The 25661-nt window shown below is 38.9% G+C and overlaps 1 protein-coding gene across 11 annotated transcripts in view; it reads left to right on the top strand.

Moving 5' to 3' along the window:
* Positions 1 to 25661, top strand: part of NKD1 (NKD inhibitor of Wnt signaling pathway 1) — a 267650-nt gene that overhangs the window by 234523 nt on the left and 7466 nt on the right. For all 11 annotated transcript variants that reach the window (XR_016470895.1, XR_016470894.1, XM_090149943.1 and 8 more), the window contains 5 exons: positions 7599 to 7705; positions 10238 to 10333; positions 18761 to 18908; positions 19964 to 20048; positions 25425 to 25555. Coding sequence is in view for 9 of the 11 variants with exons in the window: in XM_090149943.1 (XP_090006069.1) it covers positions 7599 to 7705; positions 10238 to 10333; positions 18761 to 18908; positions 19964 to 20048; positions 25425 to 25555 (567 nt within the window). In the remaining 2 variants the exon portion in view is untranslated. The remainder of the gene's footprint in view (positions 1 to 7598; positions 7706 to 10237; positions 10334 to 18760; positions 18909 to 19963; positions 20049 to 25424; positions 25556 to 25661) is intronic.

Genomic DNA, 25661 nt, shown 5'->3' with positions numbered 1-25661 from the left:
ATGCTCCAAACTTACTGCATTTTGAGCAGTGTATAGCACAGCAGACTTCCATCTCTAATTCTGATCTTTGGGCTGTCCAATAATTATTAACAATAGTGCATTTGCTGTGTAGAAATAATTTCTTGTTTTGAGATCTTGTGTGCTCTCTAGACTTTAAGCAAGTTGCTGGTGTCTAGCCTGGACAAAATTTTATTTCTCTGGATGTTTTACAGATGTAATGTGATGTATCACCTCAGTACCATTCCTCACCTACATCTGAATATGATAAGGACATGCTTGTGCATGTATGTGTATTTGCTGGACTGTTAGTTACTATATTGCTTTCTATTCGTATGATCTGCTGTGGATAAATCTCCATTTTCCCCCACCTCTTGCAGTGAAATGTAAGACTCTGCAGATGGGAACACCAAACCTGCTACTGAATATTAATTATCAGAGAGCTTTTCAGATGTGCATCTGATTCAGCACAGCCAAAATAATGTTGCTGTACAGGTCCACAGCACTGCTCTCTATACAAGGCTAATTTTGTGAGTCAGAGTGATGTTCTTCATGGGAAACATTTTTGATGAAATGAATCTTACAGCTGAAATACCTTCAGAGGCCCTGTTATCATAGCAAGTTGGAAACAGGATTTTCCCATTGAACATCTGAGTTAGATGGGAACAAGTTGATATCAAAGCCTGCATTATTAATAACATTACCTACTCAGTCTCCATTTGAATAAAGGGTTATGTAGTGTCTGTTTTTTTCTTCTTTTTCTTCCTTTGTGAATCTCAGGGGAGAAAAATCTGAAGAGACAAGAATTTAAAGACAGAACATCTTATGTGAACATGCATATTTGCAGCTTACACTGTGAAGGGATTTTCAAAAGCAAAATTATTACCAGTTACTAACCAAGATCGCTTAAAACTATTTTTAGAGAAGAGAGGTCTGGCTTCTTTTGCTTTAAGTTACAAATGATCACTTGGTGTCCCCATCTGTCACTGTTCAGCAACAGAATTCAGCACTTCATGGGCCCATTCAGGGCTCCAGGTACACCTAACACTGTTAGAAAGTGGTAAGCTGTCTGTGACAGTGACAGTTTTCACTGAAGAAGCACTTATCCACATTAAATAGCACATCTAGTTGTAGCAGATTGAGTTCTGCTAATGTGGCTTTTGATATGCCCACTGATCAAACACAAATCTTGCTGCTACAGTTGTCATCCTGAACTGTTCTGACCAGAGTTTATGAGTTCCCCTCCTCTCCCCCCCCACCCCCAACCTCCTTTTAGGTAGGGGAGGGATGGGAGAATTATCTTCTTTGATCTCCAGTGAGGAAGGGAAAAAAAAGACTGTTCTGTTCGGGCTTTTGGCTAACACAACAAACAGTGTTTAAAATTTAACTTTGCTTAATTAATTAGTAATTCTGTTTAGTGCTGTCTGATCTTCGTCCAAAAGGTATTTTGAAGCTTGAGAACTGAACATCAAAGTATATTAGGTGAAGATGGTCAAGTAAGGCATTTAATCTGGCAGTTGTTGATGAAATACAGCCAGTTGGGGAACTAATTGGAAAAGGGAATCATAATCTGGCAGAATTCAGCAAACTCCCTCCCTTCAGCAAACTCGCTCTAGAGAGAGTGCGAGAAATCTGGGTTTAGTGTTCAAGCCTGTATGAGTTATGTGCTAGCTAGCAGAGGAAAGAGACTTGTCCTTTGTGGGTGCATCCTTAGTACAAATCTTTTTTTTTTTTTGGTCAGGAAATAAAAAAATTTCCTTCAGCCTGACAACCAAAACAAGATACCAGATCTAAACATGTTTTTGTTTGATGATTCTGAATTGAGCTTTGTGAATTTATATACGTGAAGTTATCAGGGATGATGTGAATTGATGCTTTGTGGGAGGTGGTGTTGCACAGCCCTGTGAGTCTGAGTACTACTTATTCACAAGACAAAATGCCATGCGATAACATCTGAGTGAACTTCAGTGTAGCAATTCTGAGATGTCCTAACGGTGACTTGTCAATTAGAATCTGATGCGTGAATGATTGAAACATTTTGGGTTGCTTTTATGCAAGCCATCACATGTTCTGAATCACCATTTCTCTGTTCTGTGCTTAATGTCTCTCTCTGGTTGGGCGCTGGCAGCAACACTGTGATTTATTTCTCTTCTCTGCTCTGTGATGTGTAATCAAACCCTTAATTTGTTTTGTGACCAACATGTAATGCTGAAACAGAAGAAAATGACTTCTGTCCATATTTTCAGGTTAAAATGCCTATCCTTGACTACTACGAAGCACTGCTGGTACAACTCTTGCTAAATTGGTTTTGATTTGTCCCACTGGACTTAAAATGGACAATTAATTTCCCTACAGTAAGTTTCAGAGAAGGCAGCTTGATCTTTGTTGTTTTGAAGGGTGTGTCTAATTCATCAGCTTCAGCTTTCAGCCAGAGAAAGTTGAATACATGCTTTTGGCAGTGACCCAGCACGAGCCTGTTTTTCTGTGTATCCACTCTTCTGGTGGCTGTGGAACAGGAATGTTACTCACTGCTCAGTCCAATTCTGCTTATGGGCATTCGCTGCTGGAGAAGAGGACCTTCGCTCAAAGTAAAGCTGTCTCCACCAGCGATGTGTTTCAGTCAACTCCTATGGAATAAAACCAACATGTGTGCTTATTGGGGATGATATTTCTTAATTCCTGGCCTCCAAGAGAATCTAAAAATGAAATCTGAATGTGGGTTTAATTGTTAACTACGGGACTTCTCAAGAACAATCAAACATAGTTGTTACTCCTCTGGTTCTTGTGCAGTCAGAGAAGAATGTCAGTTATGTTTGTCAAACCTGATTTGCAATGGAAAAAATGTTGACAGACCCAGATAATTTAGACATCAGAGACCTTAGGAACAACAACACAGTTAATTCTCTTTCTATCCCTTTGGTCCTCATTGTCTGACTCTAAGTTCTGCTGTGTCTGCTAGATCTGTAAATTGGAAGTGACACCCTTGCCCTGTTGACGTCAATAGGAATTTTACTACTGAGCTCACTTGGACCAACTTTTTGACATTCAGTTTCACTAGTCAAATACTGCTACTGAGGTTCCATTTGAATTCTTACTGAACTGCTTGTGACTTTGTTTCTTTGCCTTGATATTATCTATTCACTTTAAAATTTTCCTTTTTTAAATCTATTCCCTCACAAGACTGATTCTAGAGACAGGTTTGTTGTTTCCCCCCATGCACAGATAACTCTGTCCCATTGTTTCTGCAAGATTAAAGAATTGCTTAGAATCCAATCTGTCCAACTTGAAGGGAACTCTAATAATATTTTACTCCAAAAGATTTTGTCTCATGTATACCAGATGCTGACTTTCATAGGTGGCATTTTTGTCAATTCTCCAATTTTACTTTTGCTCTGCTTTCTCTCAAAAATTACACAGCAATGACCCTGACGTTAAGATAATAGTTACCTAACATCCAGTCATAATTTATCACTGTGGAATTGCATAGCATCTCCCATAGTTCTGCTTTCAGAGTTAAGGCCTGTGATCCATCAAATACCTTTCTAAATGGCTGTCATCCCAAGTAGGCTCTGAAGTAGTTCGTCTTTAGCCTGGGTTCTCATAACTGCTGTGTAAATTTTGCCTTGGTAGCTATAACTTAGACGTGAGCATTCATCACAGTTGCATCCTTTTTTGTTTCTGGCCACAATCCTGCTGATTAAAATGCTCAGTACAGTTGAAACACGGACTGAAGTTGCCCTTACTTTGAGAAAGAAGATAATTTGCTACAAAGCATGGTGCTTTGCTCGAATGAGATTTTGAGAACTCTGAAATGGCAATCCACCGGAGTGAAAGTTTGAAGTCTCTTTTTGACCTGAGTGCAGCCCAATTTTGGCTCTCTGTTTTTCCCCCTCTTATTCTAAGATGTAAGGTGGAAGTGAGGGAGGAAAGCTTTCGCTGCTTGTATTCGATACTCGGTGCACTCAGCACAGCAATCTGGGATTATTTTTTTTAAATTCCTAAGGAGCAGTTGGAATTATTACCTACTCCTTTTCATAGAAATGAATAAATCTTTGAAAAAAAAAGACTTAGTTCTTCAAGGATAAGCCTTTATACCTTTAAACTGGTGCTCATTCTCTTCCTCTCTTCCTCCCGCCCTCAATTATGAGCAATTGTGTGGTAGTAATTAACAATCTTAGAGAGAAACATCTGCTAGTACACTTAAGCCAGTCAGTTTGTTTTTCACGAAAGAATGGTATTTCACAATTTTTCCAAGTTAATATTTTTCCTTTATTGTCTTTCCAATTTCAAATATTGTCCAGACGCATTTTTATAGTGTCTTAAGGTTATAGAAGTGAATACAAGACCATTAATAATGAACAAGAAAAGAGAACATCATAAAGAAAACATATGCAGTATTTCAATTCATGAAACATTCTGTTAGGGAACATTGTTTTTGAGAGCATATGGTTATTCCCACAAGAAGCAATAAATATATATATATTTTTTCTCCGGCTGTGGATTCCCACAACAAGAAGGGTAAGCTTCTCAGTGTATTAATCTATACAGAGCGTTCTTTCTGTCAGGACTTGTTATCTGAGTGGGGAGGTAGGTAAGTATTTTTGCACAGGTATTTTGTATGTGGACCTATTTTTGATGGCCTAGACTTCGGAAACACCAGTCTATTAATTTTCCACGCTCCTTTGAGATAGCAATCTTGTCTGGTCTCATTTGATATCATTGGCAGAGCTGAAAGGAAGTTCACAATGTGAATACAGCTGAACCTTGGCATGCAGCTCACTGGTGGATCTCTGTTTAAAGACTGCCAGTTTCAACTGTCCCGGGAAGACATTCTCATTTCATTTATAAGTAGGTTCAGCATGTGTTTGTATCCTTCATGAAACTGAGAGCATGTTAATAGTTGAAACTAAGTATAGAGGCAAAATACCAAATATTTTTGCTTCTTGGACAAAACAGTCATATTCTAATCTATATATTTTTATATATTCATTGGATTTGGATACGGCGCACAAAGATGCAGGCAGACACATTATTTGATCACTCATAAACATTACTTTAATACCTCCATATTCTCCTTTAAAATTTCCTCATTTAGACTTCATTTTTCTATGCTGAATGAAACTTGACATCAGGATGAGATCACCAGATTTCCCTATTTCATCTGAGCTCCAAAATGAATAACTGATTTCAAAGGATAATTCCCTGGAGCAGCAAGGCCAATGAGTTCTTCAGATCAAAGGTCAGCAAAGCTCAAAGAGGATAATTTCTGGCATACAGTATTTAAACTCTCTCAAGGAGCGTACTGCAAGAAGTATCTTCTTCCTTTCCCAATAGTTGAACTCTTGTTTTTTGAGAAGACTAATTTGTCAGAGCACATTTTTCCTCTGTTACATAAATTATACATTAAAGTGAAAGCTTCCCATCTGAACACGCATACTGTACATCCAGAAAGTTGATTCAACGTGCCAGTGAAAGGGCTGTTCTGAACCCAGAAGGTAACTCTGTGCCCTTGGCATCGTTCCTCTCTGAAAAGCCCCATGGCCTGGAGAGCTGTGGTGCTCCATGCACACGCAGGTGGCTTTCAGTGCAGCACAAAAGTGTAGTAGTGAATGATCTGCAAGATGCTTCAACAGAAAAAAATACATATATAAACAGAGCACTGGGGCAAGGAACAGTCATCTTGTGCAGGATCTGCTCTTCAGCTCTCTTAGCCCAAAGTCTGAGATGCTGAGATTTGAGATGTTTGTCCCTTGATAGATAAAAGACCCCCTTAGAAGTCTTTTGGACATTATGTATGTCCTTGTACACTTAAAGGTATTTGTGATGAGGTGGACTTTTTTCTTCAATTGGTTGTCCAGTGTTCCAGCAAAGCTAAGGGTCAAACCAGACTCGCTTTCATTTGTTTCACATTCACTAGAGCCAGATTGTGAGGGACTGTAGAAGTTCCCCATGCAAGTGTTTTGGTTAGGTTAGTTAAATCTGTCTATGTGGGGAGTTGGTCATTGATACAAAGGAGCTGCTCAACATCCCGGCACACATTTAATAGTTAGGAAGAGCCACTGTTACATAACTGCTGGTTATGAATGCCGGTGTTACATCTTCATTTCCTGGTGGTTTTAGAATAAAGCAACATTGCTGACTTAGGAGAGATAACCAAACGTTCTTTTTGATTTGTTTTGCAATGTTGTTGGTGTGTGTGTGTTTGGGGGAGGAGGAGGAAGCATAACTAGGAATTTCCAGGAATCTGGAGTTGCATTTATGGGCAAAGTGATTATAAAACATATGGTCCTTCAGATATACTCCAGAGTTCTGTATGCACGTAATGTTTATCAGATGTGCCTTCATTTTGGTAAGCACTCTACAAAAACCTCATAATAAGCAATCTCTGCTTATCTGATAATACCAAATTAAGTGGGCAAGGAAACAAACTGTCATGATGTGAACTTTCTTTTTCTTCAGCTGACCTTCCCAGTTAGCTATGTTTGGTGTAGAGAAACCCAACATGTGTGGAGTAGAAATCAAAGTCTATCAGTGTGTGAGTATGTGTATAATGCAGTCTGTGTCTGCAGTGTGGCAGTGTGACTGCTGAGGCAGAAATGCTAGCTTTTGGAATTTCTGAGAGTATAAACTTAAGGGAAGGTTAATTTGAGGGTGTTTTTTGCATGCAAATGCTGCAGCACAAGAGAAAAATACTGACTTGCAGGTTCACAGTCTAACATGTATTTGGAGGGGAGAAAGAAGAATTACTGCTATGCTTAATGAGGTATGGCCATAGCATTGTTGGCAGAAGTATATGGATGTAAAAAATTATATCTAAAAAGTTCCAGGGTAGGATTGAAATTCTGTGTATATTCTCGTAACTCTAATGTATACAGAATTAATTTTCTTCAGATAGAATTTCATCATGAGCTGAGTTCCTCTGTAGGTGCAGAGGTGCAGCTATTAAGTTCCTGGACATTTGTCTCTTAATCTGCTTGAGGAGTATGTGTCCTGCTGATATGCTGTGATATCTGTCTGATAGCTGATAATATTTTGATGCTTTTTATGAGTACTACCAAATTATGTGAGTACGAATGTTTTAACTTAAAATTTAGGTGAAATGTGCTTTTTCATACGTATTTTTTAAGAAACCACAGCTTTTGGCAATTTTGGCAGGTTATTGTTACCTTTTAAGGTTTGTGTGTATTTGAAGAGGGAAACTGGAGCGGAAAGAGGAATTCATTTCAGCTTCACTACTCCAGTCACTGCTGGTGAATGCAATGTGTTTGGCAACATGTCACATACTTACAATATTTTGCAAAATTATTCAGCTTATTTACAATAACAGTTCTGCTGACTTACATTTTCATAATACTCTGTTTGAACCTCCTGTGACTCTAGTGATATTTGTAGGAGTGTCTGTGTACCAAAAGCTGTTGCTAGATTGTCTGCTGAAATTATCCTAGATGTGAAGTGAACACAAAAGCAAATCAAGTATAATGATCCTCTCACACAGGTTTGCTGAAATCAATTTCACCCTATATATGATGACAAATTTGCAAATATAGGACTGCTTTGACATTTCCTTATAAATGTTTTTTTCTTAAATATATTTTTTGCAGTGGCTTTGCCTCCAGAGAAGACAGATGGAGTTTGCAGTGGAGATGAGAAGAAAGCAGAAAAAGAAAGTGACACACGCGCAGGTTCCAAGAAGCAACTAAAATTTGAAGTAAGTTTTCTGTATTCTAAAGTTTCGCTGTAGTGACATAATTAAGGTAGAAAAATAGCTTGTAGATCAAACAGTGCATGTGTATAGCTCTTTCCAATGGTAATAGGTAAAGGGTGGAGTATAAATGGTACAATTCTCAGTGTCTTACTGTTGGTGATATTGGTCCTTTAGGTTAGTATGTTTTATTTCCAGGTTTAAATGGAATACGGTGATTCCTTGGTAGGCTCTGAAATGTACAGTAAGAGGTGTTCATTTTGATCCTCTATCTACAATCCTTTTAGAAGCAATTTATTATGCCACCTCCTGTGTTATGAGATCTTACGAGATTGACTTGTGTGGACTGTTGCACTTGGTTGAATCTTCTTGATGTAGAAGATATTTATGAAAGCTTCCTTATCCATCAGCCCCCTGTGGCTGGGCCTCCGAAGTGAAAAGACCCTCACATGCTCCAGTGGATATCCACCTGATCAGATGGCAGAAGGAAGAGGATCCTGGGGGCAATGAGTCGGATGGTCTGTTTTCTCGCAGACATACAAAAACTGCCAGACATTCTGAGCAGTTGGCAGGTTTTGTTTGTATAGGGAGCAATTTAATAAATATGAGTATTGAAACGTGCTGTCATCCAGCTAGAGGGTTGTCTGTCTTGGTGAACAGAAAGATACTCTGGTACTGGCAAGAAACAGCACGAGTTTTCATCTCTCTGCGCTCCAGCAGACATGGCAGATTTCTACCTTTCAGTGCTGTCAGCCTGTCACAGTAATGAGCTTTGCGTTCCTCAATTGTTATTTAAAAGACCACGCAGCCACCATGCAGCATGGCTGGGCGCTCATTTCCTTCTCCAGAGCAGGTTTAGTAGTCTGGTACAATTTATTTTTTACTGTTTTAGGCTGATTAAAAGGAGGCAGCTCAGCTGTTGCTAGGTGCTGGTGTGCCTTCGGGGGGAGGTGACTTTCCTGCCTTTTTTTTTGCAAAGCGATAACTCTTTTTTGTAGGCACACTTTATATTCTCCTTTGAATAGCAGACATTTGCAGACAGGAAAGGCATGATAAATTGCAATTAACAGTGCCTTGATATTTGAACATTGGAGGACACCTGTCAACATGGTTGGTGCCAGTAGAGCTGGAACTGCACCGTACCGGCAAAGTCTGTGTTTGTTCCCAAGTAGTTCTTGGCATGCCATAAAGGTTAGCACTTGGTACCAGGCTCCATGACTAATGCAGGGAAGATTGCCATGGCTCTTAACTAAGCAGAGCACATCCTCACATAAAGATGTTATGTTAGGCAATGTGGGACAGAGAAGGATTAATCTGTGGCAAGGAACCAAGTATTGATATTTTTTCCCCTTGTTCTAGAAATGAAAGTTTTCTAACTATGTAAGCTAGGGGCTATGAGATTGGTAAATGTTTGAAAGGTGTAAAAGAATCTGAAGCATGAGTGCTGAGACAAGAGGTCTAAATGCGAGGTGAACGCGATTTGGCTTTTAAAGGTGCTGGAAATGTTTGTGTAATATGAAACGGTGTTTCCACAGTAGAGTGTGGGGCACTTGGCAGCTTTCAGCTGGGCTTGTTACAACGGAGAGGAGACTGCCTTTGAACTCAGCAGGGGACAGGGAGACGGGGAACTGCTGTAGGGAATTGGTTTCAAGTCAGAAGATCAACCAGGTATTTTGAGCTCTGTCATGCTGAAGCTATTCAGAGCTGTTTATTTTACTTGTATACAGCGGCTTTCATTTTAATTGCACTGTAACTTTTCTGTATTGTAGTGGTGTGGCTCTGGATAATTCTAATTGCACAGGTCTTGAGAGAAAGCAAATCATTTGCACCATTTGACCAAAGTCAGTCAAAGTGCATCCTTTGTTCTTGACTGAAGGCTTGGTTTAGGTTTGGGGATTATTTTCCTTGAACAAATTGATTCGTTCAGGCTTTCCCCAAGTCATGCTCACCAGCAGAAGCGTGGCTCAGTAAGGGCCAGGCTCTCAGCTTGCTGCTACCAGCCAGCCCTTGGGCAGCTCTGCTTCAGGAGCTTAATGGCACCGTACTGGGGTGCACCAGCTGGTGGCCTTTGGGTGTCAGGCATCTGATAGGTCTCTCTGGTGGGGATTTGTACCATTTTGTATTAATGACCACTCCTGGGGCTATGGTGTCCTACATCATACTGTGACTCTGTTTCTGTTGTCTTTCTCTTCCTGACTTAAGCAGAGTTTTCTTTCTCACTTTTCAGTGAGAAATCTTATTATATTCTAACAGCTTCAGGGACCAGTTTTCTTTCTTTGTGTTTTCTACATTGAAGTAGAAAGTAGTATCTTGCAGATTGCTGGAAGCCTAGCCTAAAGGAGTTAAGATTATCATATTATTATGATGAGATTTCTTCTTTGTGGTGGACAGAGGACTCTCTGGGACATATCCTGAAAGCTTCCTCCCATGAGAGAGGAAGGGAAGGAAGAAGAAAGCAAGTAGCCTTCTTCTACAGAGTTTCCTCTGCAAACAGGCCTTTTGCTTCAGGTAATCAGCTGCTCTTTGCATGTTTCTTAGGAATTGCAATGTGATGTGTCTGTAGAGGAAGATAACAGGCAAGAATGGACCTTCACACTGTATGACTTTGATAACAACGGAAGAGTCACACGTGAGGTAAGCACAGTACAGCTGCCCCTTTATGTGCAGCATTTGCTAGCAAGAGAAGTGTTTTATAACAGGAACATTTTTTCTTCTATGAAACAGAAGCATCCTGCCAACTTAAACAGCAGTTTCCTTGGACCTTTCCCTCCTAGAAACAATCCCACCAGTAGCTTACTGTTTTAAGATGAACTGTACCATTTTGAAGCTGGTTGTTGTTTAATATCTGGGATTAGCCTTTTAAAAAATAGTGCTGGCATTTGGAGGGGAAAAATATCTGAAGCAACTGAACAACTAAACACATTGTCAAAATAAACCCCTGCAAATGTATATTGTTCTGGCTTCTATCCTGCTTTTCAGAGTTAAGCTAACCAAATAGCAAGGTTGCTTTCTGAAATTCTTTCCAGTAGGACTGACTATACTGTTCTGTTGTTTTCATGAATGTTAGGCTGATCTTTGCTTTCTCCTTCCAAGTATAAATAGTGTTGATGATGCTTGCTGCAGTTCCACAGTGGATGAATGCCTATCAAAGCATACCTGTGTATATTTTTTTATTATCAGGCTGTCTTCAAGTTGTATGTAATGAGAAAATAAGAGGCCAAATAACAGTCAGCATAGAGTATGGTCCTTTTCCCATTCAGGTTGAATGAAACTTCTAGAAGAGTGTGTTTTATTGAGATTTTCACATTGTGCTGTCATTGGTTTTTGTTGCAACCTGTTTACTTTTCCTGGCTCCCGGGCCTTTAGGTAATCAGCTTAGAATTGACAGTTTGTCTTTGTGGGCACACATGCTGGTATCTATGACAATTACTAAGAAATGATTGAAAGGAGTAGGGTAATACAGAAAGTATACTGACATTAGACCACTAAGTAAAGGGCAGAAATTTCACCTAGAAGACTAAAGCAAATCTCTTCTGACTTTATGACTAAATAGCTAAATACAGTGATTGAAGGTTTTTAATGTGTGCGTGAGCATCATTTCTAGCTTTTTGTTGTCTCTACTCTGACAGTGGTTTGAATAGTCAAATAAAATCTGTGCCCCTCATACAAGACCATAAACAGAAAAAACATTGCAGACCGACTCCAGTTTTCAGTGAGAACATAAGCTATAGTGAGAGAGAGGGGGGCAAGGAGAAGAAAGGAGGAAAAAAAAGAAAAGAAAGTTTCATGTTTGTTAACGTATGGAACTGACAGCAGAAGAGTTAAATAACTTGCCTGAAGTCTCACACGAACCTTGAGACCCAAGGCTAAGTCATCTACCTGAACTGTCAAGAAAGGGGAAGAAGCACAAAACACAGCAGACCCAAAACCCACACACATGGGTGTCCTTTACATTCAGGCTTGGAATTCCCATTAACATTAGAGGGAGTTCCATGTGCTGAACATAATGAGAATATGCTTTTAAGTATGCATACAATAATTATTTGTGATTATGTGGTACACCAAAGGGCTTAATTTGACTGTACTTACAGAATATGTTACAGCCAAATTCTGCTTCTCCCTGGTACAAGAGCAGGCTGCAGCTTAACTGAAACAAAATCCGTGCAGATATTGAAAATTATACTACGCTGAGGTCTGGAGGTTGCTAGAACCTGTGCCAAAAAAAAAATTCTTTTAACCAAGGGTCCAAATAGGTTGATAATTTTCAGTTGTTTGCATGTGACCGAAGATAATAACTAATAGTATGCACCATTGCAGTTTTCCAGTTGTTATATACTACTTTTGCAAGCTGTTCCACTGTCATTTGTAGAAAACATCTTGTTTGATTTTCCTCTGTTGAATCCAGATGTAATTTAAGAGTTGTTTATGCAAGAGTGACTAATGATAGCATCTCATCCACAAAAGAGGAGTTTCTGTCTCTTCATATGATATAGAATTGCTTGTTCCATTAGGTTCTGAGGCACTGACACTCAACATAGTGGACTTGATCCTGTAGTCTGTTAAACAGTTCTGCTCCTGATCCAGCAAAGGGCTTAACAATGGCGAATGCTAAAAATGTGAACAGTTTCAATTAAAATGAATGGGACACATGCTTTGAGTTAAGTGTGCAAGGCTCATTGCTGGATCAGCAACAGAACAGACAGTCTGAGGAAGAGAACTGAGTTGTAGCAATGCCATTCAGAGAGCTGATGAAAATGCTTTCAGAACCGCTCAGCTTTTCTAAACAAAGATCCAGTGTTCTTTTGAGAAAAGATTAGTGTGGTCCTTCTCCCATCTTGGAAAATTTCACTTGACTGTTTCCTGGATTTATGATGGGATTAAATAGTGAGATGAAATTTCTTGTTAGTTTTCTATCTGTAGATTTTGACGTGTTTTAAAAAGTGAAATCAGTGTTATCATCCTTGTTTTTCTTCTTGGAAAAATGAGGCACTGGAGAAGAAAGTGACTTGCCCACATCCACTTCTTTTGATTCAAATGTGTTGTTTAAAACCTTGGACTTCATGTCCAGTGAGTTTCTAAAGGATACACAGTGTAAAATGAAGTTTGTAAGAGACATGTAGGTGGGGTGCAATATTGTAAGTGGTCTGAGTGCTTTATTCATGAAAACGTTTGAAAATTGTAAATAAGAGATGGATTCAGTTACTGGATAAAGTTTCCCTTGGGTTTTACACCATGACAAGAGCATTCAAATTCCATCTTAGTGAAATTTATTCTGGATCTTAACAACATTTTCAGAACTTAATACTGCTTTAATTTCCTTCTAGAGTTTTCTGATTGATTCTCTAGTCTTTCTAATTAGAAACCCACATCTAGTCACGCTTCTTGAAGGGATAGACCCATGGAAGCATAATTATTGGGACGGCAAATTAGAAAATCAGCAGTAGTTTCTGTTCTCAAAATACTGTTTTTTCTGTCTTAGAAGACGATCATTTTTCAGTCCTTTTGGCATAGTGAGAGATAATTTTTCCTATTCTAATATGTATATGACAAAAGTTGGCTAATAATGTTTCCCTTCATTCCATAGACCATAAGAGAACAATTCATTATGTACCGCAGGTCTTTTTAGAACTGACAGCTGCACTGTAATTATCTTCATATGGATATTTGTAATCGGACTTGAAACTTGGATAATTGAACTAATGTGTTTTGGTCCATGAGGTTTTATACTGAGCTCTGTGCGTGTAATTATACTTCATAAACATGGAGCATTTTTTGCAGTCGGTTCTTTCTTGGAAAATATCATTGCTTTGGTGAATAGCTGCAGAAATAAGCACTCCAAAAAAGTTGCTTGTCTGCAGTGAAAAAGAAAAATTACAAAAATGTGGGAATTTATTCTAGACTAGTTGTTGAATAGAAAGCAAGTGAAGCTCCTTTCAGGTTCCAAATAAGGATGATTCAAAAATTTACATGATCAAACAAAGCTGATGTTGCAACAAAAACATCCTGCTGTATGTAAAAATCAGACTACAAAGAAGGTACAGATAAGACATTTGTACTTTTCTTTTTTCGGAAGGAAAGGTAATGAACTGATATTGATGTTTCTCTTCATACATTTTTAATGCTGAAAATGTTCTTTGTATTTTACACTAAATGCTGTTTTTTTTTTTTTTTTCTCTTCTGTTTCTTTCCTTTTTTTTTTTTTTTGCTTTTTTTTGCTTTTTTTTTTTAGTTATTTTTGCTTGTATCTTCCTATGAGCGAAAAAGCGTGAGGTTATTTCTGCATTCAGAACTCAGCACCAAATCTTCAACCTGGGGAAGGATACTGGCTTTTCTGGGGCTAGCATTTATCACCCTGACCCTTCACTTGAAATGAGCTGTTTTTCTCTCTGTGACCATTGCATTAACTCATGATAAAAAAGCAACGACTGAACCGACAGGCAGAGGATTCATGTCTATCTGTATTTGAGGGGTCATCATTTCAGCCCCTTAAATTGGTGGATTTGCACAAGAGAAATGTTAAGAAAAAATGCTTTCTGTTTTCATTTTGAATTGAGTCAAAGGCAACACTGGACTAGCAGTGGTAATTAGAAGCAAAAAAAGAAAACTGAGAATCAGGACTTGCTAAACATCATGAGTTCTATAAGGAATGAAGAATACTTAAAGATAATTCGCTCTTGTTCTTTCTTGTGGTCCCAGTAGTTTCTCTGAAGTTTCTAAATTCCTGTTAATCTCCTACTGGAGATTAGTAAAGAATTCTGCAGAAAAATGTGTGAGTGCACCATACATGTGTGGCCTATACTGTATGTTTCTTACTATTTCTAATGCAAGAATTTTGAGCTATCTATTAATGTTTCTCTTTTTAATATGCATTGTTGTTAGTAGCTAATTGAAAAAATAGGATGTGAGAAACAAAGATTAACACTGTTAAACCTTTCAGCCCTGGAAAAACCAACTGTGGTGCTCAATAAGCAAGACACAATTAAATCTGAATATATCATTTGCTAGTTGTTTGGATACTACCCAAAAAGCCTTTGTTTTTGTCTTTATGGAAAATTATCACAGTTTCAGCTTTCTTACTTGATTAAAATAGCTATCCCAGCAGAAATACTGCACACTTACAACCTTTCAGAAGTCATTTGGATTAGCACAGCCCCACTAAATACAATTAGTTTGCTATAAAGGAGAGAGATCTTTTTTTCTTGTTCTCATTTCTCTTTACTGTTTAAAATAGTAGATTATAAATCCACAATGATTTTTTAAGTAGAAATCGCGTAAAAGTACATTTTGGCACAAAACCCATATTTTTGGGAAAGTGGGAAACGCTAAAAAATGTTTATTTTTCATGTAAAAAACGCAGATGTTTGAGATGTGGGCTGGAACTTTGTGGTGGAGGTGCTGAACGGTCTTTAGGAAAGCTGTAAAATCATGAGAGTAGTAAGCATGGTAGTATGCTGTGTGGAAAAGTTGGATTCTTTGGTAGGCGATCCTGGGACATGTTGATCAGCCTGCCAGCAGAGAGGGAAATTTCATGAGTTTTATTCTTGATTCTTGGCACTGAATTTCTTGATGGTGAAACGCACAAGCTGGCAGGTACAAGTCAAAGCTTCATCCATGGGTTTAAGCAGTTCTTTAGGAAATGTAAATACAGATGATGTTTAGTGGGACAGGTTTCAAGAGGAGCATAAGTCACCCCATCTGCCATGAGGTTTCTGGAAGATTACAATTATTTTGGAGGTAAATATAGGCATAGCTGTGAAACACAGTTACTGTAACATACTGTAATGGTCTGTGATTTGGCAGATGCCATTACCACGTTAGTTGCCCAAGAAAGGCTAGGAGAAGGTAGTTTCAGTCACAGATCAAAACTCATTCCTACCAGATCAGCACCCTAAGGAATTTGGAAGTGAAGCACCAACTGGAAAGCAGCACAAGGCTCAAGTTGCCTTGAAGCTTGTACCTCCTCAGCCAGGACTGTGATAGATAGTGGAACAATGAATGACCCAAGCAGGCTTTTTGTCCAAATCGGAACTGTCAGTTCGCTAAGACTTTCAAGCCCAAACTAGGACCACAAGTAAATGAATCCTATAATAAAAATGTTATTGTTGGTATTCAAAAGATCAACATAAGCATTAAGTGGTTACTTATGGATATCCCTAACCTCGATCTTGGTATATATCCAGTCTAACGACCACATTCATGCAGTGCCAAAATGCAAAGCAGTTCAGATTGTTGTGGAAGAAGCTAAGTATTAAACACGTAATGAAATGTTAAGGCAGCAGACTCTATGGCTGCAAGGTGTCCTGATTCCTTTTGCAGCCTCTTAAACTTCTGGGTGCCTGGACATTCATTTGGATTGACCCATGTCCTTTTGGCTGTGAGGTGCAAATTGTCCTGATATGATGTGTGTGCATATATTTCTGATTTGCCAAGTATGTGTCACACCAGTACTGCATCTGGCCTTCCTTGCCAGCATTTGGGAGTGCTTTTAAAACTGCTGAGTCAAGTGGCTTGATAGACCCTCACAGAACAAGAGGCACAGACTGTATGCCAATTAGCGAGTTAAACCTCATCACCAGAAAAACAAGGGTGGAGAGTAAAGACAGCTTTGCTATTGAAGTAAAAACAAAGTAAATGATAAGCTTGTACAAACACCTGGTGTAACTGAAAAAAAGGGAGGGAAATAGATTGTTGTGAATGAAAGAGTTGATAATAATCTCTTGATAATAGTTTTGCATAGAAAGATGCCCTGTTGGCTAACCAACAGTTGTTAAGGAATGTGTGGGAAAAGCTCCATTTCCCCAAGGTGCTGAGGCTCCATTAACAATAAATGTTCTGCTGTAATACTCTGCCAAAGAAGAGGTTTGGTTTGTGGAGGTGTAGGATTCTAGCAAAAAGCTTCTAGAACATAATTTATGGAGAGTATATAGAAGACATCCATTTTGTTTGTCTAATTGGCTGCATTTTTCTTTTAGCTGAAATAAAAACTCAGCCCTTCTAGCTAGCTGTCAGATATGACTGCGTCTATCTAGAGGTCTGGCTACATTTCAGATTAGGGTGGATGTGTGAGGAGTGAGATGTTAAAGAGCTGTGATGTGACTGCTAGATTGTCACTGAGCAGTCTTCCTCATTCAGACTTTAGACAGTGATTCTTGTCAAGGGAATGGAAAGTGACTATTGGTATGGCAGTAACAGCCCATCTAGAGACTTGTGGTGAAAAAAAAAATACTGCTTTTTATGAATATGTTGTCTTCAGCTCACACATGTGGAGAAATTTCACTAAATGCAGAAAAATTCTAGAGCGTACAACTTAAGACAAAGTCTGGACCTTCAAGCATCTAGTTACTGTTTTGCCAATGGATGGGGTCAGCACAAAGGTCACAGACACCAAGTTAAAGATGTAAGCTTATTTTTACATTCACTTAAAGCAGTGAGAACAAGGGAAATGATACAGCAAGAATAAAACAGAACAAGGTAGCGCACCTCTCCAGTACTCCATGAGATCAATTACAGTGATTAAGAAAAGGTGCATCACCAATTGCCCTAATACTTTACCATCATCCAGATCCACAGTCTCTGGGGAGCCATGGTTGCAGTGAGGATTTGGAGAGCCTTTTCTGGCAATTGGGAGGTCCTACACGGTGTGTCCACTTGTAGGTGAGGTCTCCAACTTTGCTACAAGAACGTCCAGCTTCTGTATTTGAACAAACAAGTTTATGTGACAGTTAGGCAGAAACATCTGGTTTCATTCTCCTTTTTGGATTCTACTTCAATCCTGGCTAGGGCTTAAGGAGGAACCAAGGAAGTTTTTGTACTAGGAGGCTTTGGCACTATACTTCTAAACAAGGAAAGGTACATTCTCATAATGCTTTATCTAAGCTACATCTCTTGCAAATGAGATGTTTTGTTCAAGATACATATTTTGCTAATGATCACACATATTTCACTAATGATTGGATACTGATAATGTTTGGTTGTGAGATTCGTATAGTGGTCAACTTCTGTTTGAGGCCCACTGTTCAGTCCTCAGTACTTCAGTTATTTAATCTGGCTGTTGATCTGGAAGATCGTTTACTGTAAAGCCATTTGTCCTGGCCATAAATTAGTATTTCTTTAATACTGTGTGAGCAGAAATTAGTATTTCTGTGTCACCTTCAAACCTGGTTAGAAAATGAGGATTGTGTGATATTCAGGCTACAAAAGTGGTGTTTCTGCTGGGAGTTTCTTCTGTTTGAAACAATGAAAATGGCTAGTGTTTACTCCGATACAGCTGGACATGTAAGCATTTGTTCATGCCTCACTGCTTTCAAAGATGTGCACAAGAATGTTCTGTAATAGACTGGAATGGATGATCTCTGCTATTCAAAACTGTAACTTCAGAACTGGTAGAAATTTTGCAAAGTAAGCTAGGTACACTGTATCACAGTACAGATATGCTTGAGTAACAGGCTGCTTCCAAACCTGAAGTTTACAGTTCTGTCACATCTCTTACTAGTTTTCCTCTATATAATCATCCAGTTAGGCATGCAAGAAGAAAAAAACAAGTAGTAAGATTTACTGCAGATGTAAAAATGTCCAATTTTTTCTTCAATTGCTGCATTTGTTTTGGTCAAGTGAACTCAATTTTTACTGCAGAATGAATAATTATCCCTGAGTTCTACTGAAACCAAAAGAAAATAAAGGCAGAACACAATTTCATTCATTCATATCGTGTTTTGGAAACCTGAATACCTTGTATTTTAGTTATTGTTTTGATCTGGTTTGCCCTCTTTCATAAATCTTAACCATTTGGTGAAGAAAGAGTATGGATCAACTTGAATCATTCCTTCTGTGTCTGTCAGATCTTTTACAGTCTCTGCTGGGAAAAAGTGGGCGCTAACAGAAGAGAAAAATTTATCCTTTTATGCAATGTTCTGTGCAAGATCAGTTCTTCTGAATTCAGTGACTTCTGAGGATATTTAAGCATTTAATAGTCTCAGGCCTAAACTAGTCTTGAGTATTGAGGTTGTAGGATTCATACAATTTTCACAATATTGTATCTTTTTGTGTTTCAATCCATCATAGGATATTACCAGCTTGCTTCATACCATCTATGAGGTAGTTGATGCATCAGTAAACCATTCTCCTAGTTCCAGTAAAACTCTGCGAGTGAAACTTACTGTGGCACCAGATGGCAGCCAGAAGAAGAAAAGTATACTGTTAAATCATACTGGTAAGGATGTGTGATCAGTAACGGGGAAAAAAATTATGAAAAATTTTAAGGGGATCTTAAACATTCATCTTCATATTTTGTCAATACAACTAAATAAATATTTAAGGTAAATAATTCTGTGGGTATTTCAAACTCCATTAATCTGTTTTAAGATTTTAGGTGCAAAATTGCCTACATTTCTTTCCATGTATGCTAAGCTAATTAGGGTTCTGTTTCCGATTGACTTTTTTCTCTTGGCAGCATCAAGAGGAAAAATTGTGTGTGTTGTGTAATTGTGTTTGTGTACTGAAAGGCAGATTTAAGGCCTTTTCTATTTATGCCACTCTAACTGTGCTATTATTACAGTGTTCAGTTTGTGTGACAACAGGTGTGGTATAAAAATTCTTTTTGCAAGTACCTATCACTGTTGCTGGATAAAAATAAACAGTTAAGCAGAACTGAACTTCATGAGTCAATGTGTAAAAATTGCACACATTTTTTTAATACTGGAAGAGCATAACATAAAATGGCTTATACTATGATGGATTGTTCACCTCATATTCACTCTAATAATAGCTGTATGAACGTAATTGCTTCAGTAGGTTAAGTAGTACTAAATTAAAATTCTTACAGTGTTTTGTGTAATACTTCAGTAGAAAATGTGGGCACCTTCTCCAGGAGAAGAGCCTTGATATCTTGGTTTTAATATAGACATCTATTCAGCCAAGTGCAGACATAAGAAAATTTGCACTGCTGGAAAGCTTTGTCATGCATTAGTGCAAGATTGAAATCCAAACTACCAAGCCCTCCTGAGGGACAAGTTTATCAGTGTGAATGTGGCTCCATTTAACCAACCAAATGGCCCTCAGCCCAACCCTGACTAATGTCCTACAGCCAAGGTTATGTCTGCTTGAAATCCGTCCTGTGGGCAAAAGCACTTTCAAGAAGGCTTTATGAAATGATGCATCACATCTTGATCTACAGACTAGAAAAACAGTATTTGCCATGTAGCATGTTAGTTATACTGATTAGGAAGGACAGCAATGTGAGAATAATGTTTTTTTTCTTGCTGGTAGATTTGCAGAGTGCAAGGCATAGGGCTGAAAGCAAAGCCAATGAAGAGTTAAGAACCTCTGAAAAGAAGCAACGGGCTTCTCTCAGGTAAGGGAAAAGAAATGAGTCTTCTGAGAGGAACTGGGTAGCTTTGAGGAATCCTCAACTATTGATGAATTTGTATTTATTTATTTATTTAAAAATATTAAAGCAGCAGCATTAGAGTGTTTTTTCTCCCTAGAGCAAGCAGCTGATAGTATCAATGTGTGAGTACTTCATATAAAAAAGCAGCAACAAAGTTTTGATTACATTTTAGGTTTCTTTCTTTTAAGAGTGAAAGTTATTTTCTTGCATTTTCTTCTGTCTGCTCCTCAGAGGACATGTAGTATCCTTCTAGATGCTATCTGCAGATACTGTACCTATTAGTGAACTTTAAGCAATACAACACCGCCTTCTGGCTAAAAGTGTCCTGAAGTCTTTTCATCTTCATAGATGCCAGCTCCTGCCTGTCCCCATTCTCCTTTCAGCCCATCTTTTTCACTGGTCAGTTTAATAAGATCCAGGCTTTTTTTACTCATTCTTGCTCAGTGGATCATAACCACTTCTCCTACTGCCTTTTCTCCTGAAGGAAGCAGCTTTGAGCTGGCACTGGAATGTTGAGCAGAAATGAGGGGAAAATGGAGCTTGTAGCTGAGGAGCAGACAGAATCACCTGTGCAGAAAGCAGTCTTCATAGGGCATGTCCTACTGAGCATGCAACATCCAGAGCTTCCAGCATGCTGCTAGCTTCATGCTCTCTTCTGCTGCAGTAGTTCTGGTTACAGCAGCTGTGGGTGGCTCAGCCCCGCTGGCAGAGTGTGTTTGTGCAGTTAGTAGAGGAAAATTCACCTCACTTAGCAGAGTGGCTGTCTCTGCTGACTCTTCCTGCCATAAGCCCTGCTTCCCCACTTCCATATCAGGTGCTCCTTTACGGAATTAGTTATTAAGTATCACTTGTGTAAGAATCAGCCTGTTGACTTAGAACCAATACATTTATTGTAATCTTGAAGGAAAACTAGGACCATTTCATTTCATTCCTTTTTTTTTTTTTTTTTTTTTTTTAATTCATGAAATTCAGAAAACATTTCACTACTTGAAAAAACACCTGTTTGTTGTTTTTCAACGAAATCCAGCCTGCATAACTTATACAGAATCACAGAATGGCTTAGGCTGGGGAGGACCTTAAAGATTATCCAGTTGCAACCCCCTGCCAAGCGCTAGTTCAGGCTGCCCAAAATCCCTTCCAGACTCGTCTTGAGTGCCGCCAGAGATGGGGTATCCACAACCTCTCTGAGCAGCCTGTTCCAGCGCCTCATCACCCTCTGAGTAAAAACTTCTTTCTAACATCTAACTTAAATCTAACCTCTTTTAGTTTAAAGCCATTTCTCCCAAATGCATCCATTTCCAGTAGAGCACAAGCACAGTAGTTTCTTTTTTGAACAGCTGCAGGTACACTAGCAGCCATCTAGAGATCAGACAAAAAAGGACTTTTAGTTCTTTCCTAACAGAATGTACAGTTTATTATTTTGGATGCCAGTCCTGGGCAGGCTTTTTCTTCTGAAAATGTGTAATCATGCCTTTTGCAAGGCTGGCAAGAATATGTGCCTACCCTGTTATCGTGACTTCTTTCTGGCACTGAACTTCAGAATATGTGCTAGTCATTTGCACTATATTTTTCAAGTGTTAAATTTTTTTCAGCTAGGAAGAATGTTTGTCTCTCAGTCAAATGTAGGTGTGCTATTCCTTTTCTGAACAGGATATTTTAATGAGTAGGAAAATAAAACCAATGCAGGTGATTCTGATACATTTTAATGTAGATCTGTTGCTCCAAATAGGTCATTTCAGTGTATAGTATCAGCTTCATTTAGGACTTTCTACTTCATGCTAAGGAAGAGAAGAATATTTACAGAAATGCCATAGTAATCATATTGCATTAGTATTTGTTTCTTCCGCTGCAAAATAAAGATCAGTTCTGGCTTTCCTTAGATTTAGGGATATTTACCCAAAAGAAATGTGCTGAGTTTAATAAATTTATCAGAAGGCAGAGCATTCAATTTTGTTAAAAATGACAACAAAAATGTGCCTCCCTTTTCTGGACAGAGTAAAAATGTTAATGAGTTATGACACTGTGAATGGCAGCTGGATTAAATTTCAGAATTAAAGATGACTTTTATTAGTAACTCTGTACAAAATCTTTTGTGAAATAAAGAGCACTGAGTATAAACAGAAAGTTTTTGCTTACTGGTCTAAAAGTGATCCCAGGTTTCCACTGACAAAGGTTTGCTCTTTATATTTAATGGACTCTTTGATAATCTATTGCAAAAATCCTCTTTCAGTTTCAAGTCCCTCTCTTACCCACCTTTAAAGTCCTGTTTTTGGAAATGTTTTAGGAATGGCACTCTTTTCATTCATATCCATAGGCACAGAGGCATCAAATATTGGGGTAGATGCTTGGCCCTGCTGTGTCTGTCTTTCTCATCCTTTTGGTAGGAGGCTTCCTAGAGTGGACAAAACTGTACCTTTGCAGAGCAGCATCAGGCAACTGTCAACATCTGACAGTTTTTGTTCCATCTCATTAAATGTGGACAGGACAAAGAGTCTGGCCACTGTGTGTGCTGCACTGGTATTGGTGCACTGGCTAAATTGCTGTCTGGAAAGCTGAGCCTTATCACTATCTCATGATATTAGCACTGAAGCTTCCCCTCAAGAGCAGCAGTGAGAACTTGTGAGAAGTGCACACATTTCACAAATTCAGTCACTTAGGAATTCTAGGCAAGATGTGATTAATATTCAAGATAGAATGGATAGAAATGTTTTTTTATCCTGAAGGTGGGAGATAAATGGGTTAGATTTTTCAACTGCTGGAAGCTACAAGCAGAAGTTTTCACCTGTAGGGCTGATGCAAGTATCAAGATCAAGCAACTACATTCATAACTAGCTTGCCTGGCATGTGAGGTAGAAAATGGTGGTGGAAGAGAGCTGGCAGGAAGCTCTCAGTTGGATATCCTAATGCCACCCTGGTTTGTTTGGTTTAGTGCAACATGGAAAATATGATGCACAGCAGCCTCTAAACATCTTAACTTTACCAAGGATGCACATTCTCTCACTCTTTCTTCCCTGCCAGGATTTATTCCTGGCTGCCCTAAGCTGTCTGTTATCTGTGAGTGTGGCTTTCAGGAAATATCTCTTCATTTTTCTGCCCAGAACTCTGTCACCACTCTATTCCATTTACCCACTGTGTTGCTGTATACTTACCATTAGAATGACAGTCCAGTGTGGGAATTTTAGATAGAGCTTTCATACACTCCACAACTCTTAAGCAGATGCCTTTTTTTTTAATTAAAAACAGATATCATAGAATCACAGAATCCTTAGAGTTGGAAGGGACATTTAAAGGCCATCTAGTTCAGCTCCCCTGCAGTGAACAGGGACATCCATGTTTAGATCAGGTTGCTGAGAGCCTGGTCCAGCCTGGCCTTGAAAGTCTCCAGGGATGAGGCTTTCACCACATCTCCAGGCAACCTGTTCCAGTGTCTCACCACCCTCATCGTAAAAGACTTTTTCCTTATATCCAGCTGAGATCTACCCTCTTTATCAGTAGCAGAAATGTGTATTCTTACTCTCTGTGTGTGATGCATGCTTGATGCATGCCTGGATATTCCCATACACAAGCAGAAGAGCACTGTGCGGCTGGGTGCCAGACGGCTCCATTCTCAGAAGTACTTTTAGTTCTCTCTGACAGTGGAGCACATCTCTCATCAGTGTATAATTGCTTTGCTGTGTATATTTGTACTGCTGAACATCATCTTGCATGCAAGAAAGCTATTAGAATGGAGGGCTGTGGCAGTACTGGCATTGCTTTTCTTCAATATCTTGATGAGAGATGGAATTTATTACAAGAAAAAAAAAAAACAGGTTCTCTGTTAATTTTGTTTTCAACAGACAGTGCTGTGTGCAGTGTGCAGTGTTACTTAATGTGCTGGATCAAACCCAACAGTGGTTTTTTTTGAATGTTGACTGTGCACTGTCTTCAGCGCTTGCATTGCATTGTGCTGATAGTTTCTATAGATGACTTAACCTGGCAACATCAGTTAGCCAAGTTCTACCCCAGAGATCTCTTAAGTTGATTTGCTAAAGAGTAACAACCTTTAAAGGTGTGTCTTTGCAGGTAGGGTACCTAGCTGGCAACCTATCTAGAAAAATAAAGAACATCTGGACATTCCCTCTTTTTTGACAGTACCACATGTCACTTCTGAAATTCAAAGCTGACTCAGTCTTTACAGCTTAGCTGCTTTCCAGGAAGGCTCTCCTTCATTCAGGAGACTCTACCAAATTATTTTCCAGGTAGGTCAAATCTTATGACATTTATCAAAGAACCTGAAGACCTCTGTATGACACAGACACTAGGAACTCTGTTCTGTAATGTCCTGAACAGTGTGACCCTAGACCAGGAAAGCAGTTCATGCCAAAGAGCAATTTCCAGTAACCTCTGGAAATCTGGAAATGTGTTAATAGGCTACAAACAGAGTACTTGCCACCATACAGAATGGAACCTGTACTTAGCAACTCATATAGGATACAAAGACAGATTCTAGTCTTAGGCTGACATCACTGCAGTCACATGGAGCATATGAAAAAGCAGAGCATCTTGTGGTCTTCGAAGTGAAGTATCTGAATGACAGGCAGTTCTTGTCCTATTTGTTATATTGAAGATACATTGCTCGTATCTGCAAACATCCATTTTAACCGCTGAATTAAATTGTTGGGCAACTATAAATCTCTAGCTGACTTTTTTTTCTGTCTCATAAATGAATGGTATTTCAGATATTCATTTACAGGAAATAGTTCTGCTATAAATAAAATTGCAAAGCTGAGCAGGAAAAGGAGTTGAGATTCTGAAGCCAGTGGTTGATCTGACCTTATTATTTGTGTTTTGGAAAGCAGCAGTTATCTCCAGGTGTCCTACCAACACCTCTTCTTCCCAGATTCTCTCTAGTTACAACACCTGTTGCTTGTCTTTCTGAAGCAGATACACAAGTGTGTATCTGACACAAGGCTTACCCCAGCACTCACAGTTCATAACAGTGGTGGGGACAGAGGTGAATCAAACAGCAGGCATGTCCAGATTAGAGAATCAGTTGAATGGTTTGGCCCTAAGGCAGAATGTAATAAATCCGTGAAGCATTTTTATTTGGTTTTGTATGTGTGATGCAATTGGAAAGCCTCCTTTGCTTTGCAACATCTGGGTCAATTTATATTAGAGGAAAGAACAGTCAGTTCAGGCCTATCAACTTAGCAAATCTGGTCACCCAGAATTTCAAGCATTTGTTGTTTCTTTGTGAGCCGCTCCTGTCACTTCAAAGGGGCCATTAGTTGTTGATTTGCAGATGGTGATAACAACAATAAAGAACTTCTGCTGAATTGTAATTTTGCTTTCTGCTGACAGATATCACCAGAGTGAGAACAATCCAGAGCAAAGTGAGTGCTATCGTCATTGTGTTGATGAGAACATTGAAAGGAGAAACCACTATTTGGATCTTGCAGGAATAGAAAACTACACATCAAAGTTTGGGCCAGGTAATTTGGTAGTTTATGTTGCAAGCTTTGGGTCTTTTCTTTCTTTAGTTGAATGTTCCACATCAGGTGAAAGGAATTTTGAAGGAAAAGAACTGTACAAATGCTG

This window comes from Phasianus colchicus, chromosome 13 (genome assembly GCF_987193195.1).
Source record: "Phasianus colchicus chromosome 13, bPhaCol1.hap1.1, whole genome shotgun sequence".
NCBI classification, from domain to species: domain Eukaryota; kingdom Metazoa; phylum Chordata; class Aves; order Galliformes; family Phasianidae; genus Phasianus; species Phasianus colchicus.
The sequence above is the reverse complement of the archived record's forward strand: the minus strand, read 5'-3'. Positions and strand labels throughout refer to the sequence as shown.